This window comes from Ammodytes marinus (assembly GCF_949987685.1).
Source record: "Ammodytes marinus genome assembly, chromosome: 2".
In the NCBI taxonomy this organism is placed as follows: domain Eukaryota; kingdom Metazoa; phylum Chordata; class Actinopteri; order Uranoscopiformes; family Ammodytidae; genus Ammodytes; species Ammodytes marinus.
This window is the reverse complement of record NC_137231.1, coordinates 9,072,034-9,087,289: the sequence shown is the minus strand read 5'-3', so window position 1 is coordinate 9,087,289 and position 15,256 is coordinate 9,072,034. Positions and strand designations below refer to the sequence as shown.

General features: G+C 45.2%; 1 protein-coding gene across 2 annotated transcripts in view; it reads left to right on the top strand.

Moving 5' to 3' along the window:
- fbrsl1 (fibrosin-like 1) overlaps positions 1-14,684 on the top strand; it is a 190,762-nt gene extending 176,078 nt beyond the window's left edge. The window contains exons 8-18 of one of the 2 annotated variants that reach the window (XM_080040480.1): positions 717-961; positions 4,607-4,657; positions 4,879-4,974; positions 6,548-6,619; positions 6,921-6,950; positions 7,258-7,329; positions 8,067-8,199; positions 8,981-9,058; positions 10,470-10,553; positions 11,412-11,676; positions 12,196-14,684. In XM_080040480.1, coding sequence (XP_079896606.1) covers positions 717-961; positions 4,607-4,657; positions 4,879-4,974; positions 6,548-6,619; positions 6,921-6,950; positions 7,258-7,329; positions 8,067-8,199; positions 8,981-9,058; positions 10,470-10,553; positions 11,412-11,676; positions 12,196-13,498 — 2,429 coding nt within the window. In that variant the 3' untranslated portion in view covers positions 13,499-14,684. Of the gene's footprint in view, positions 1-716; positions 962-4,606; positions 4,658-4,878; positions 4,975-6,547; positions 6,665-6,920; positions 6,951-7,257; positions 7,330-8,066; positions 8,200-8,980; positions 9,059-10,469; positions 10,554-11,411; positions 11,677-12,195 lie in introns of both variants that reach the window. The other variant, XM_080040479.1, reaches the window with a different exon arrangement.
- Positions 14,685-15,256: the final 572 nt, after the last annotated feature.

Below are 15,256 nucleotides of genomic sequence, written 5' to 3'. Positions count from 1 at the left end.
AATGACAGCTAACAATTGGACAGTCATCACAGCTGGAGACATCTTGAGCATACTGAAAGCGGCACTCTAAAATTCACATGTTGAAAATAATGGTGCACTTACGCAGTCAGTAATCTGATGCAACCGCAACAAGCAAAAATAAGTTTTTCCTGCCAACAATTCTTGATTTGTAACCACTTGATAAATGTTTAACAATTTCAACAAATCAAGCCATTCCTTGCCGCAATAGAGGAAACAAATGTCTCCAGCGATGATGGGTGTCTCCAAAAAAAATGGTTATAAATATGCTAGTTGTTCATTAACTTTCTAATAAGAGGGCGAGAGAGTGTGTGTGTGTGTGTTTTCTGCTGGGATGACTCTTGGTTCTCTCTTGTCTTTAGATACCAGCCTGTTGATATCATTCAACCAACCTATCATGTATTGCCAGCCTCATTCGGGGATTCTGATTGGCACATTGTCACAGGCAACTCTCTTACCACCACCAATGAGTCCCCACGTAGAAAACCCTCACAGCATGAGCTGGAGAAACAGAGAATGCCAGGTGACTATTTTCTCTCTTCCCTTCTACCCTTGTTGTGAAGACTGACTTGGGCGCCCGTGCCTCTTTTTTTTTTCCTTCTTGTGTCCTCCCCACCTTCCCTCTCCCCCCATCCCCACCTTTTTTCTTTTCTATACTTTTTTTTTTTTTGGTTTTTCCTCGCTCTCCTCTCTTGCAGAGCATGACCTCCTGAGGCAGGAGCTGAACAACCGTTTCCTGGTTCAGAGTTCAGAGCGGGGCCGGGGGCCGCCCGCCGCGCCACTGGCCCCCGCCACCGCGTCGCTCCTGAGGGCCGAGTATCACCAACACCAGCACATGCACCAGCACCAACACACCCACCAGCACACCTTCACGCCCTTCCCCCAGGCCGCCATGCTCACCCCGCCCACCGCACCCCCCATGGTGCGTACGCAAGCCAGAAATGTGAGGATAAGTAAAAACAAAATCAAAATTTAAGAAAAGCTCCCGTAACTTCGAAACCCACCCGCCTGTCACCCCCCTTCCAATCTCCTCTACAATCAAGTCCTCCCTTTTTTATTTCTTTACCCCCGAAATTCACCAAGTACTATATGTCCCGTAGCTAGAAGAACCTCTCCCTTCAAACAGTGTGACGGTTATTTAGTTTGAACTTTTTTCTTCATACCGTCCTGCTGCTTACGTCTAAGCACTGATGAGAAGCTGGGAGCATTGGATCTGTTCTACTGTAATAAGGACAAACACTGGGCAGACATGGCCCTCTGGCTGCCACCTCCCTTTACACACACACACACACACACACACACACACACAACCACAACCACACATACCAGCACGTCTACTAGTTTACCACATACGTGCTAGTTGCTGCTCAGGTCGGTCAAACCCAACCAAGCAAACATATACTTTCATGCTTTGCAACTCTTTCATCCGTAATGGAGTCATTTGTGTAACTGTACATCCATACTATGTTTCACTTTTCAAGAAGGGCTCTTTTCTGACTCGTGGCATGTTTGCCAAACAGGCCAACGTTTCCAAATTTCATTTAAACTATTTCCCCTCCTCTTAACTCTGACATAGATTTTTCTGTTAAGTGTTCTCCGAGGATCAAAAAGGGGATTTGCCTGAAGGCAGGGTTTTCAATTGTTTGCATATGGATGTGTTTTAAATGGTTTTGAATGTTTTCATTGGTCTGCTCTCAAGAAGTAACAAAGGCACCGTCAAACAGATCACTGTGTATGTGTGTGTGTGTGTGTGTGTGTGCATGTGCGTGCGTGTACATGTGTGTCAATGTGTTCCTACAGGCGTGTGTGTGTGTGTGTGTGTGCTTGTGTGTGTGCGCCAACCATACTTTCCAATGATAAATTCAAAGCCTTGCAGTCGGTCAAATGACTTCATTGCAGATGAAGGGGGTGAGAGGGGTGACATCACCGCAAAGCTGTTTAGATAATGTTTGTAATTGCTTCCGTACTCAAGCCGGGGCTTGGGGGGTCAAACCCTGACAGCTCCGAAGCTAGTACAGACGGAAAAAGGTTATGCCTTTTCATCTATCATTTCCAATGCAAAGCAATTCTCTGACAGGCGATTCAGACGTCAGCTTTTTGGCATTAGTCTAATAGATGTAATCCATCATGTCATGACCTCTGATTGAGAGCCTGTGGTCCCATTAAGGCCCCCACTCCCTAGATTATCCCCATCCTGTACATTAGAAATCAAAGCTGTGGTATTTATGGCACAGTCTCAGATAAGAATAGAGACGGTTTTTAAGCCAACACATATGCCGTTATCTGGTCTGTTGTTCATTCCTGACATGGTAGGAATTATGCAGCACACAATCCCCTCTTTCAAGATGAAAGGGCCCATTTTTCCTCATCTGGCTAATGCTGGCATTATGTAGCCCATGATTATGTAGCTCCATGATGTACATCCCCCCATCTCTTGCTGTGTTGTTGTGATGGGATTTGAGACTGCCATTAATGTCTTCTGCTGTTGTTTTTTTTTCTCCTTTTTAATTGAAACTGTGTTGTTAACTTGTGCCTTTTGCCCTCCCTTCCCTCCTTTAATAACAATGCTGTTTCTCTTATTGTTGGCTTAGAGAGGCTGGAGTTGTAATGATGTTGTGGTTGTTTTTTACTGTATTTTCATGAAAAAGCAAACCAAGTATGACCCAGTCCTGCATAATCTCTCTCTCTCTCTCTCTCTCTCTCTCTCTCTCTCTCTCTCTCTCTCTCTCTCTCTCTCCCCCCGCTCCCTCTTTAATTTTCTCCTGCCTTCTAGACGCCCCATGTCATTTCAACTATGTAACAGTCCTTGGCTAATGGCTGTAATTAATGAAATTATGAAGCCGCTATTTTTGTTTATTGTTCAACGCCCGAAAGCAGCTGGCTGGCCAAATGGCTTCACTGAGTGTCTCTCCCCCCCCCCCCCCCCCCCCCCCCGGAAGTGGAACATCCTTAATTGTTCTAAGATGAAATGTTAAGACTTAATTTGCCAAAGCTGTTTGCTATAAAGCAGTGACAGGCACCATAAATTACAAGGGGCCAGAGTTCTTTCCTTTTTTTTCTAATTCTTTTTTTTTTTTTTTTTTTTTACAAGGCCGTAAAGAGTCCAGATTCCCTCTCCTAGTGTCAGACATTAAACAGGCCGTGCCTTCAAGAAAATGCAGAGGAGCTGTTTAATGAGTTCGGAAGCTGGGCTCTGTGTTTCCTCTCAGCAGGCTGTCTGTCTGTCTTTGATTTGGGCCGTTTATCGCCCACAAACAAGGCCGCCAACACCGTTCGCTGCTGCTGCTGCTGTGGACATGTTGTGTTGTGTCCATAGTCCACGTCCCCGTTTCACTAGAGGGGCCCCTGACACAAATCCTTGCGTCTCCACCGGCAGCTAAACCAATCCTGCGCACCCGCTCCCCTCTCAACCACGCGTGTCGCTGAGCACACACACACACACACAGAAACCCTGATTCATACCCACTAATTTGCCTGTTTTATGTAAACCAAAAACGTCTGCCGCCTGCCAAGAGAGCTTTGTGAAAACACTCGCAAAAAGTACCTGCAAATGGTTTGTGTATTTGCGGAATAGGAATAAGTTACTGTCACTTGTAATTAGCCTGTTCCAAAATAGAGAGCCAGTATTGGCTTACGAACAAACAGACAAAGTGCCCATTCATAACTTAAGGCAAAACTTTCTCCGGTCTCTCCCTCCCTCCTGCTCCCTCTCGGCTTACTGACTAGTTTCCCATGTGTTCGGGACATGATCAGAAACATTTTTTCACATTACACCGTAGTTTTTATTTGGCAAATTTTCCAAATTGAATTATTGGTGGGAGGCATAAGCTCTGCCACAGGAAAAAAAAGAGTCAGTTCAGCGAGTCAAGGCTGTATCGGTTTCATGCTGAGATGTCCTGAATTCACTTATAACCATAACCGATTCCGTTTCAATCATAAAAGACAGACACACAATAGGCTCCATATATTCTTTCCATGATTGTATTCACAGAGAATCCGGCCCTGTTTTGTTGACTTAATGTCTTTTTGAAGACTTGTTTTTTCTTACACACAAAACAAGCTACATGTCTCCAGGTACTCCCCTACCATCAGGGCTTGTTAAAAAAAAAGAAAAAAAATACATTTCAAAGCCAAAGCAGTCAAAAGCAATTAGATTCACATTTCTACAAATTTTCCAGTGAATAGAAACAACTGGTCTGGTTTTAAAATGGTCTGATTCCCAAGCCGAGCCCCCACGCCCAACGTCTGTACGCTCAATTGGAAAATCATGCAGGGCTGTCTTCATCTTGGCAGTGTGCTAAAGCGCTCGTATTGTTAGTCATTTAACTGCCTATCTGACCATGCAGTTTAAGTAAACCCGTGACCAGTGCAAGCCAGCTGCTTTACTCCAGGGCATATCATTCTGAATCCAAACCCCTGCTTATTACAAGTTACAGATGTTGTTCGTGTGTTTTGTTTCTGTGATGTAAAAATAACGAGACATTATTATTATTATTATTATTAAAGAAACCTTTAGGAGGAAGTATTTTGGTACAGTAGACTTTTTTTATTTTTTAATCCTAATTCTTTTCTCTCTAATCTCTTCCAGTTCGACAAATACACCCCCAAACTGGACAATCCATTCATCAGACATTCAAACGTGAGTCTCTTTTTTTTTGTCATTTTGATTCAAATGAGCTATTTGCATATGGCAACATTCAAATATATGACTATTTGAATGTTGCCGTGAGAGCATTTCTTGTGGCTGTGGGTTTTTTCTCTGTGTGCATTATGCTTGAGTCCTGTACTGTGTAGCTCTGTTTGATTTTGTTTTTTGTTTCTTTTCTGTGTCTCCCATCCTCCTCCTCTTTTTCTCCCCAGTTCTTCCCCTCCTACCCCCCCACCATGCCAGGCATGCCCCCGCTGCTCCCACACTCAGGACCCTTCAGCTCGCTGCAAGGAGCCTTCCAGCCCAAGGTCAGCCCCACATCCCTACCCTCAACCCCGCAAATAACAAACAGGCAGAGCATTTAAGAAAAGCATTGGCTCGAAACAAGTCCCACTAGTTTGTACACAATTTAATAAAGAAGACTCACTAATGACACACACAAGATTTTAAAAAAGGTCACTGTGTATAAAAAGACTTTGCTAAAGTGGGAACATATACATACTGTATACTCTGGTTAGCAGTGGTAAAATCAGGTGTATATTGAACAGTTTGGCAGTAACTTTAAGTAGGTTTTTCTCACCGAACATTAAAGTAACTTTAGCTTAGCACATCTGCAACCACAGACAATGTGCTGTCTTTTTAGATTGCGTTGAAAAACACTGCATATGCGAGATTGCACTATTTGTGTCATAAAATTAATATATGTAATTTATATATATATATATATATATATATGTGTGTGTGTGTGTGTGTGTGTGTGTGTGTGTGTGTGTGTGTGTGTATATATAATATAGAGTATACAACAATCACAAGAAGGTTAAGGCTACACACTGCACTTACAGTAATACAGCACATTACATACAAGACTATGTGAAACAGGATTCCATAAACCTCACCACACCCCATCCCATTCAAATCCATAAATCCATCTATACTATGGAAGACTTGTTGGAGCTGTGTCCTGACCCAATGCCATGATATGGCCATGCCAAGCATAAGAAAGCCTGTCTGCTTAGGAGAGCAGAGAGGAGAGTAAAACGCACAGGGCCAGAATGTGAGGGATGAGAAGGGGGGTGGGGGAGAGAAGTGTTGTCTGGCAGATGCCCAGCGGCTGTGACCCGGTGTAAGCCACCAATCAAATCTGCTCTAAATCCGCTGGCCCTATTCCCAGAGGGGGGCTCTGTCATGGAGGGGGCCCTTTTGTTGAAGGCCCCTCCAGATGGTTCAAGGAACAGTCTTATGTGTCCAAAGCCCCTGTTAAGTATTCCTGGAGAGGAGAGGGGCTTGGGGGTAGAAGGGATGTGTGTGTATGTGTTTGTTTGTGAGTGCTGGTGCTGACCCGGGTCACCCATGCAGGATCTCCCTATCCCTAATGTAGGGCCAGATTAATAGTGGCTGATCCAGGCACTTGCGCTCCAAAGACTTAAAGAGGAGATCAAAGGGATCAGAGATGTGTAACTCTGGCATGGCTCAGTGCCTGCAGCGTCATTTCAATTTTATCGTGTGACGTCATCCCATACAGAGGCAGTCAGTGGGGATTAGCGGTGAGCTATATTGTGCTATTGAAGGTTAGAGTGATGCTGCCATCACTGGTCAAGGTTATTTAAGTGGTTTTAAGGCGAGACACGGCAGGCACAATTGTTGTTTTTTCAAGCACTGGTCAATTTAGAGATTTTTTTTCTCTTCTGCTATATCTGCATAATATGTAAGGACATTCAGAGTTTGGGAAGGACACCTAGGATTACATAAATAGTTATTATTTTGCAGTTAACGTTCTGTATGTATTTTGTGTGTAACAGCTTGTGTTTCTTTCTAAAAGGTTTGAACTACTGTGTATCTAATCAGCACGTATCTCTTTCCCTTTGTCTGTTTCTCTGTCAGGCATCTAATCCCATTGACGTAGGGCAGCGTCCTGGAGGCGTACCTCACACACTCCTACAGAAGGATCCACGGGTAAGCATCTGGCGGACAGCATCTCAACAAGTCTGCCCTTACGCTGTAAGCCACACATGTGCAGTACATACAGCATGTGTCTCAGATACATGAGAATAATGCATGTATTTGCATTGCATATTGCCTCATGCATCTCTATTGACAAATCTAAAATGTCTAAAAGTCAGGATTTTTAAGAATAGAAAGTCCCAGTGTGAATTAAGCCTTCCAAAGCTAGAGATTTCTTTAGCTCTGCAGAACTGCAAATGTTGGCACCTCATGTTTGTGATGGAATATAATGATTGTCTGTTTGTCCACACAGATAACAGATCCATTCAGGACATCTGTTCGGGTAAGTGGTTGCCTTGTCCATATTTTGTTATATTTCTAATTTCTCTGGCCAAGCCACAAAGTCTAAAACTGCTGAATTCTTCAACAATTCCTGATCAAGGAAATGCAGGGTTTTGGCTGCATTTGAGGCAAGCTTTGAGGTCTCTATTGGGCTAAAGTCAGGGTTAGATTTTCTTAATGGTTGAAAAATTCTGACGAGTTCCCACTTTGTAGTTTGGCCAGACAAATCTCAATGCCAGAATTCATTTTATTAAGCTTCCTATATCAAAGCCAGCAGGCTAACCCCAGTTTCTCTTTTAAATTTTTAGAAACCTGGCAAGTGGTGCGCAGTGCATGTCCAGATCGCATGGCAGATCTACCACCACCAGCAGAAAATGAAGGTGCGTGAGATGGCTAACGATGTCTTGCAGGAATCTTGCTGTCATGTTTTTCAAGATACACAGTATATTGGTAAAGGAATAACGAGCAAAATGACAAACCTACTGAATACATAGTAGGGGTGAGCATATCGGTTAGTTGGATCTGTACCTGTAAAATCATTTCAAATGCTGTCAACTGGATTCAGAAAGTGACTGTGGGTGGGAAAAAGGCAGATTACAAAAATAATGTCTTCATATGGTAAGTGTTGCACAAGACTTCAACACATTTGCAAAAGCACAGTAAGAAGGTTACACCTCCTAAGCATACATAATGGCTCAGTGCATAGCTATCTCCACCTTAAGAAATCATAAACCACCATATTAGTAGTTATATTGATGCCTGTGTGGAAATATTCCTCTTCCTGTCAGAGGATGGTGTGGCCTTGCCATGGAGATCCCCTGCTAATGCCACTGGCCCGGTTGTGTCAGTCCTTCTCTGGACGCCCCCTTTTACCAAGTGTCCATAATCAGCTTACATACTGTATGATTGTTAGATTTTAATTAGCCAGAATTGCAGAAATTGAGCCATTGTTGATGTATCTGCCTTCTCCTGATCTCACAGCCAGTGTAGCTGAGTATAATTCCCTCTTGATCTGTTGCTGGAAATGTTTGGCACTGGTGTCTATGGACCTAATTATCTTTTTCTGTCTCCCACTCCTTTTTCTCTGCCTCTCTCACACATATATAAACATATATAGCAAATGCAGCTGGATCCTCACAAAATAGACATGAATGGAAAGCTGGACCTGTTCAGTCGGCCCCCAGCTCCAGGGGTCTTCCCAGGGTTCCCGTACACTCATGACCTGGCAAGACCCCTCTTCTCTTCCTCAGGTCAGTGGGGTCTCCTAATACCCAATACAGGGGCGTGGAAAGTGCACACTCCAAAGACAAATCATTCAAAACACTGACATTATCTACTCAAAGCCTTCCCATGCCTTTTTTCGTCTTTATGCAAATGGCCATTTGTAGCCACATGTCGAAAATTGTTCCCCCCGCCACCGTAATGAGATGGAATCGTAATTTTTTTTTCTCTGCTCTCATGTAATGTTCACTTAATTATAGTGCTTTTGTAGCTAATGTTTTGCCAGTAAAGGGAGTCAGATATGTCTATGAATATGGATGACTCTCTGTGAGGTAATTGACTGATTTGCCCTGTGTTGGAGGGCAACAGAGAGGCAAACGGCCTTTGACTAGCAATTATGCAGTGGTGTGTCAGAGGCACTCCTGTAATTGGTTGTTTCATTAACAATTCATGGAATATGGGTGATGGCAGCCGTGTTTTGTCAGGAACTGACCTCAGCGGGCAGCCGTAGATTCACACACAACAGCTGAAATGAAAGCAAATGATCCACTGCTAATTTTCTCAATGGCAATACAGTCATCATCTCTAAACTCGTCTTACTCACATAGACAGTACAGTATATTCACACAGTCTGTTGCACAACAATACTGGTTCATTTTATACTCAAATTTACATTTCTGGTGATGGCTTATCACAGGCGTCACAATATGAATGGGTTGTTGATGGATACAATTTTTGTCTATGCATGTCTGGTAAAGGAATTTATAACCTGAGTAGTTTATAATAAGACTGTTATCTACACTCTGATAGGCCCTGGCCACCCAGCTCCCTCTCCCTATGGCCACGCCCCCCACCCCAGCGGCTTCCTGCCTCCTAGCCATTTGGCAGGTAAGTGTAAGTAACCCCACGTTCAAATTTTTTAATACATTCATCTCCTCTTTCTCTTTGTCTCTATCTTATATTCACTCTCTACCTCTCAATTCAATTCAATTTAATTCAAGAGGGTTTATTGGCATGGAAAACAATATTCAACTTTGCTAAAGCAATTGAGCAATAGAGAATATAGGAATAAAATAAGATAAGATAAAAGTGTCTCTCTCTCTCTCTCTCCCTCTCTTTTGCACTTGTGTTTTAAACCACACATTACAAGCCAACAGGCTGTAATTAGAAGCCTAGATCATTCTGAGGTTCACTTGAAAGTTAATATTAAGTCCAGTTGGCCACTGTAGCCCGCCAGTTGCGGCACTTCTTGAGTAAACTCAAAGTTCACGGTAATGGAGAGTGAAGCCTTCCGTCATATAATCACACAGTATGATTCATAACACAGCTTTAAATAACTCTTGGGTATTTTAAAGACGTAGAATGCCTAGTATTCAGTTTCCTCGTTTGTTTTGACAACCTTTATGCAGTGCAAGAGCAGCATATATGACATGTGTTTTTTATATGCTCGCAACATTGACTTTAAAATGTTATCTGAGCATTGAAAGGCAGTTGATTTTGTTAGATTTGCTTTGTCCATTTCATTTTATTTCATATGCCTTCAATCTGATACACTGTTTGGGTTCCCAGTGGCAAACTGATTTCATGGAATAAGCCTTTGAGTCAATCCACTTTGTGTTTATGAATACATTGTGCACTGAGGAGAAAGGTTTAGTGAACAGAAAATTCATGTGTGAGGCAGAGGAGATTTCTCAATTGTTGTCTTTACTGATTAACAAGCCCCCCTGAGCTGAAAATCCTTAAAACCCTAATCTGTTTGATACATTCTGCATTTCCTGATGGATTGTTGCTGAATTAAAATGGGAATTGCCAATTATCAGTTGATGAATGTTGTTCACTGACTTCTGGGGGTAAATATTTGTCTTATTCCTATACATTTGGAGCCTCTAATCGACGTCAGTGGAGCCCATCAGACACAGTTCTCCCAATTAAACTGTGAAATTTGTCTAGCCCTATGTTTTACAGCTTCTAATCCCCTCCCCCCCCCCTCTCGTGTGTTTTCCTCTTGTCTGCAACATCTCAAAAACTAATTTCCCCCATCTAGCCTCTTTGTTTACTAGCCCCCAGCAGGGTCAGGTACACTCCACTCCAGTTAGTGGCACTGAATCTAACATCCAGGTGACCTGGCTACAGCAGGATTACCAGGCAGAGAGCTAGGGTGGCAGCGCTTAAAAAAAGAAAGAAGAAAAATACACAGCTCGCTTGTAAGAGAAAAGCTGAGTGGAGCGGGTTGGTGTTGGGGGTGAGCACCGCTAGCCAGCCCCCCCAATTTTGCTAATCCCTGTTTGGCATTTTACAGATCCTTTCAGTCGCTCCAGTTCCTTTGGCGGCCTCGGCAACCTTTCAAGCAGTGCCTTCGGAGGATTAGGCAACCCCACGCTTGGTAAGCGCTGGCCCTCCTCTCCTCCTCCAACCGCTCCCCCCTTCAATCTGGCCCCTGTGGCCAGTAACAGATCAGAGCTAGGCAGCGTTAAGACCACAGGGAGAGCCAGGATGGGAGAAGGGGGGAAAAAATCAAGACACTTAGCTAGTTATGTGTCAAAACAGCCCTAGTCCAGGGAGGCCCAAACTAGCCAGTACCACATATCCTCCTCCCCATGCCTCCACTTCATCCACCAAACCATGTCCCCAACAGCCTGGCTTTAATCTGGCTGCACTGCTGCTGCCAACAGGCCCCTCTCAGGTCCGCTCTTTTGGTGGCAGGCAGTTCATCTATTAATCATTTGACAAGCCCCCTCTCTGCACCACCACAGAGGGCTTTCTCTTCCCCCCCTGCACCCTTCTCTCTCTATGCCTTTCTCTCTTTATCCTTCAACCCTATTCTAGTTTTTTTGTGTACCAAATCGGTCACCCTGTTTGGAAATGGATGTGATGGGAATTGACATGCTGTGGAATGCTAAGGTCTCCCTTGGCTTTTCACACCACGTAACTCCAGAGGGCAAGTGTCTGAGTCTCCCCCTGTCCAATCCAGTGCAAAGAAAAGGGAGGGGGGAAGAAGAAGCCCTTTTAGTCTAAAAAGCGAATGAGTAGTTTTTTTCTTTCTCTTGCGGGGGGGGGGAGCCATTAACCTCTAACTCTTTCAAGCAGTTTCAGTGAGAGAAGCTCCAGGGACAAAGACAAAGGCAGCCTTTGTTGTTGTCCAAGTCTTTTCTCATCTTATGTGTGTCCTCGAGAAGTGTTTTGTGCCCAATTAACTTACAGTGGGTCCCACGCCTGTCTCTCCCCTCTCCTCCCTCTCCAGGGGCCAACAGTATGTTTGGCACCAAGGAAGGGCCAGGAGGACTGCCCACGTTTGGCAGCCCGCACCACGACACCTGGAACAGACTGCGACGCACACCGCCCTCCTTCCCCACGCCGCCACAGTGGCCCAAGGGCGCGGACGCAGAGAGGAGCAGCTCGGTCAACAGCCACGAGAGAGAACGAGAGAGAGAACGAGAAAGAGAAAGAGAGAGGGAAAGAGAGAAAAGAGACTCGTCCATCGGGAAAGAGGAGAAGGATAAAGACAGGTGAGTTTGAGGCTGCATATACAAAATTACTTGTGCTTTTTGTATGTACTTTTGTGGTACTATTTAGAGGATATTAACTTGCACTTTAGGAAAAAAAAATATTCTGCAGTAAGGCAATTGCTATAAGAAGTAGTAGGGATCTGGTCATCTGACACACCACAAATGTAAAGGACAGACATAGTGAATATTTGCATACGCATTACTTAACTATCCAAAAATAGTTAATTACACAGCCGGGATCCCGTTTCCAGTTAGCGTTAGCATTTTTACAAGATGATGAAATTATGTTTGGACAAAACGATAGGAACGCGTTACTGTAACATTTTAAACTAGGAACCATTGTTAGAGGAAGAGATACTAGACACTAGCATAGTAACCTGCATTTTCTCAATGGAATTATACGTCTGATTTTATTGGGGACATTTTTTAAAGTAAATCATACTTGTGTTCAACCCACCTACTTGATGCTTGTTGTAAATAAACTAAATAAAAACATTTCTTTCCATAATGTCTTTACAGGGATTCTGTCGATCGCAACCGCCACTCCAACCGCTCGTCTCCGGCCTCTGCGCCGGTCAGCTACCAGATCAGCAGCCTGATTCGCTCCAACAGCCAGAACTCTAGTGACTCGGGGCGACACCACTGTGGCAGCGTGGACCGAGTGCGTGAGGCGGAGAAGGAGCTGCTGGAGCGCCACAGAGAGGCTAACGCTCTGGCCGACGTGAAGGTGAAGGAGAGCCGCTCGCCCGGCAAGGAGATGCTGGAGAGGAGATCTTCAGAAGACTCCATCAAAGCCGCCCAGCGCTCGCCCTCCCCGTACTCCAAGGCAGTGATTAATGAACAGGGCATCAAGATGGCGGGCGGGCCGCCGCCTACGCTCAAGGACAGCGAGAGGAAAGAGCCGCCGCCCGCAGAGCTCCTGCACAAAGTGAAACATGACATGAAGATTAAGGAGGAGAGGAAGGAGGAGCAGGAGGTCATGGTGGTGAGTTCAGAGCCCGCCCCCCAGCCTCCGGCCCAAGCCCTTCCTCCTCACATCAGTCAACCTCTGAATCCACACCACCACCACCCTCCTTTGTCCCAGCAGCACCCTCTTCAATCGCCACGTGGCAGTGAGATGACGGCACAGGGCCTGCATGGTGTACCCATGGGGCACTCGCTGCCCCTCTCTATGGGCGGCATGCCCCAGATGGGCAGCCTCAACGTGCTGGATAGGGCTCGCATGGCTCCCTTCATGGGGGTGAGCCCTCTGGTGGGGAGGGAGCGTCTGCCCCACCCGGCCTTCCCCTGGGACCCGCTCAGAGAGGCCTACCGCAGCCTGGACCTGCAGCGCCGCATGGACTTCCAGCTGAGGGCCGAGCAGGGACACCGCTTCCCCAGTGCGTACGAGCAGGAGCGGGCGTACAGAGAGAGGGAGGCCCACGACTACTCTCACCATGAGCACCTGATGGAGGTACGCAGGGAGCATGAGAGGATGAGACAGCAGGCGGAAGAGAGGGAGCGCCATCACCTGAGGGAGGAGCTGGACAGAGCACGCCTCCATCAGCTGCACCAGTCCCCCATGGAGGGCCACCTACCCCACATGCCCCCCTTTATGCCCCATCTAGGAGGCATGCACTACCCCAGACTCAGCCCCTCCACAGGGCACAACGGCCCCCTGAACAGAACGCCCCCCACCGCAGCACTCAGTGCGCCCCCGCCCCTGGTGCCAGCTGGCAGTGCCCGGCCAGCCTCACCTAGGAGGACTACCCCCCTCACCACCACCCAGGACCCCAGGGACTACTCCCCATCTCGCAACCCCAAAGAGGTAGAGGCCCGGTAGCTTGGTAGAGAAAAGCGAACAAAGTCTTACTAGACTCACAAGCCTCCACTCCTCTAATCTGAAAACTTATTGTGAACAAAATGCACTGCTCTTCACCAGAGAGGAGCAAACCTCCCCTAAGGGAAAGGGTATGATTGTACAAATGAAAAGGTGTGTAAGGCTGCTCAAGCACATGCCATGACTTTATTTTTCAGTGGACTGAAGGTTGAATAATGTCGGTAAAGAGAACACAAATATGTGTATGTTTATAGCCGACTAAAATATTTGATAATTATTAATATATTATTCCAATACCTTTTTTCAGCTATGTGCGGAAAGAGAGGTCCTGAAATGAGTTTGTACATTTCCTATCCTTGTTCCATGTATAGATATCATTTCTATGAATTGTATGTATTTTGTGCATCAGTCAAGCCTTTTACAATATTTATCCCAGTTGATTGTGAGACATATCCGTTATGACCCACTGTAAAGACTGGATTTTGGTTTCAACCTTCAGTAATTTAACCTCATGGTACCAGGATATCCTCAATGATGACAATGTACAACGTTACATTAGCGATCTGTTTTGTTCATTTGGTTTTGCCTTTGAGATATGCAGATAAATATATATTATGAGGTCTTTGTTCAGTCTCTGTAAAGACAACTGATGTATATAACTTGTCGATATTTCTTCGCTGCAAAATGACCGTGTACATTTATTAGTCTTTTTAACCATTTCTAGAAAAACAAAATGAAATGATGCACAGGGGGAAAACTTCCCTGTTGGATATCATGGCAAACAGACAAGCCTGGCCAACGGATGGGACGTCATGCAGGAGGGTGTTGTAAGGGGGCCTAGAAGGATCATCTGCAATCTATGCAAAGCAGCACACAGCACCCTCATGAAGAGATCACATGGAGGGAGCAGACCATACTGAGAGACACTTGGATTAACATTGGATTAATTGTTTATATTATCGATGAAATAATGATGGAATTATTCAAAGACTTCCAAGTCACAAACTGGACCAGCCCCGGACAGTTGAGCAGGACGCTTTTTAGTGGGCGGCAAAAAGGACATTCTCTGTCAACCTTGTGGTGTTGTGCAGTTGTTTTTCTTAGCCTCTTGTATACAAAACAAGTAGAGTTTTAGGCGTGCAAAAAAATGAAAATGAACATTCATGGTTTAAAATGTACGGAATAAAGTTTGGACCTAATGTCATACATCTGTTGCTTGCTTGTCCTTCATCCTGGTACTCATTGCCAAAACGCGGACTGCAAGTACTGGACATGTCTGTGAGCCAAAAGCGACTGAGCAGAATGTTGATGTGAGGTTGATGGCTTTGCCAATAATGCTTCTGACTCATTTTTACAGCATTTAGAGTATCTGCCTCATCTGATATCAAGCTACAGTATATTACTCTGAAATCATGAAGGCAACAGACTCGGCTGGAAAAGTATAGCCTAAGCCATCAGATCATTTGACCATAATCTGTCATACATGGGGCTGCACAGCTCTTCAGAAAAGGGGGGTCGATGAGATTGGGCCGACTGAGGCAATACAGGGAGGGACTAATAGGACATTGATTTTGTATGAAAGCAGGTTTTGAGTGTTTGTGTTGCAGGTAACCGGTATTGACTGGCAGCCCAGCGGCATATTGACCCGCGGTCTGGACTCATTAAGGGGGAGCAATGCCTGGGAGGCAAGCTATCGGATGGTGGAGAGAGAGCGAGGGCTCTTCTCTTTTTCTCATACGCCTCCTCCACTCACACACACAC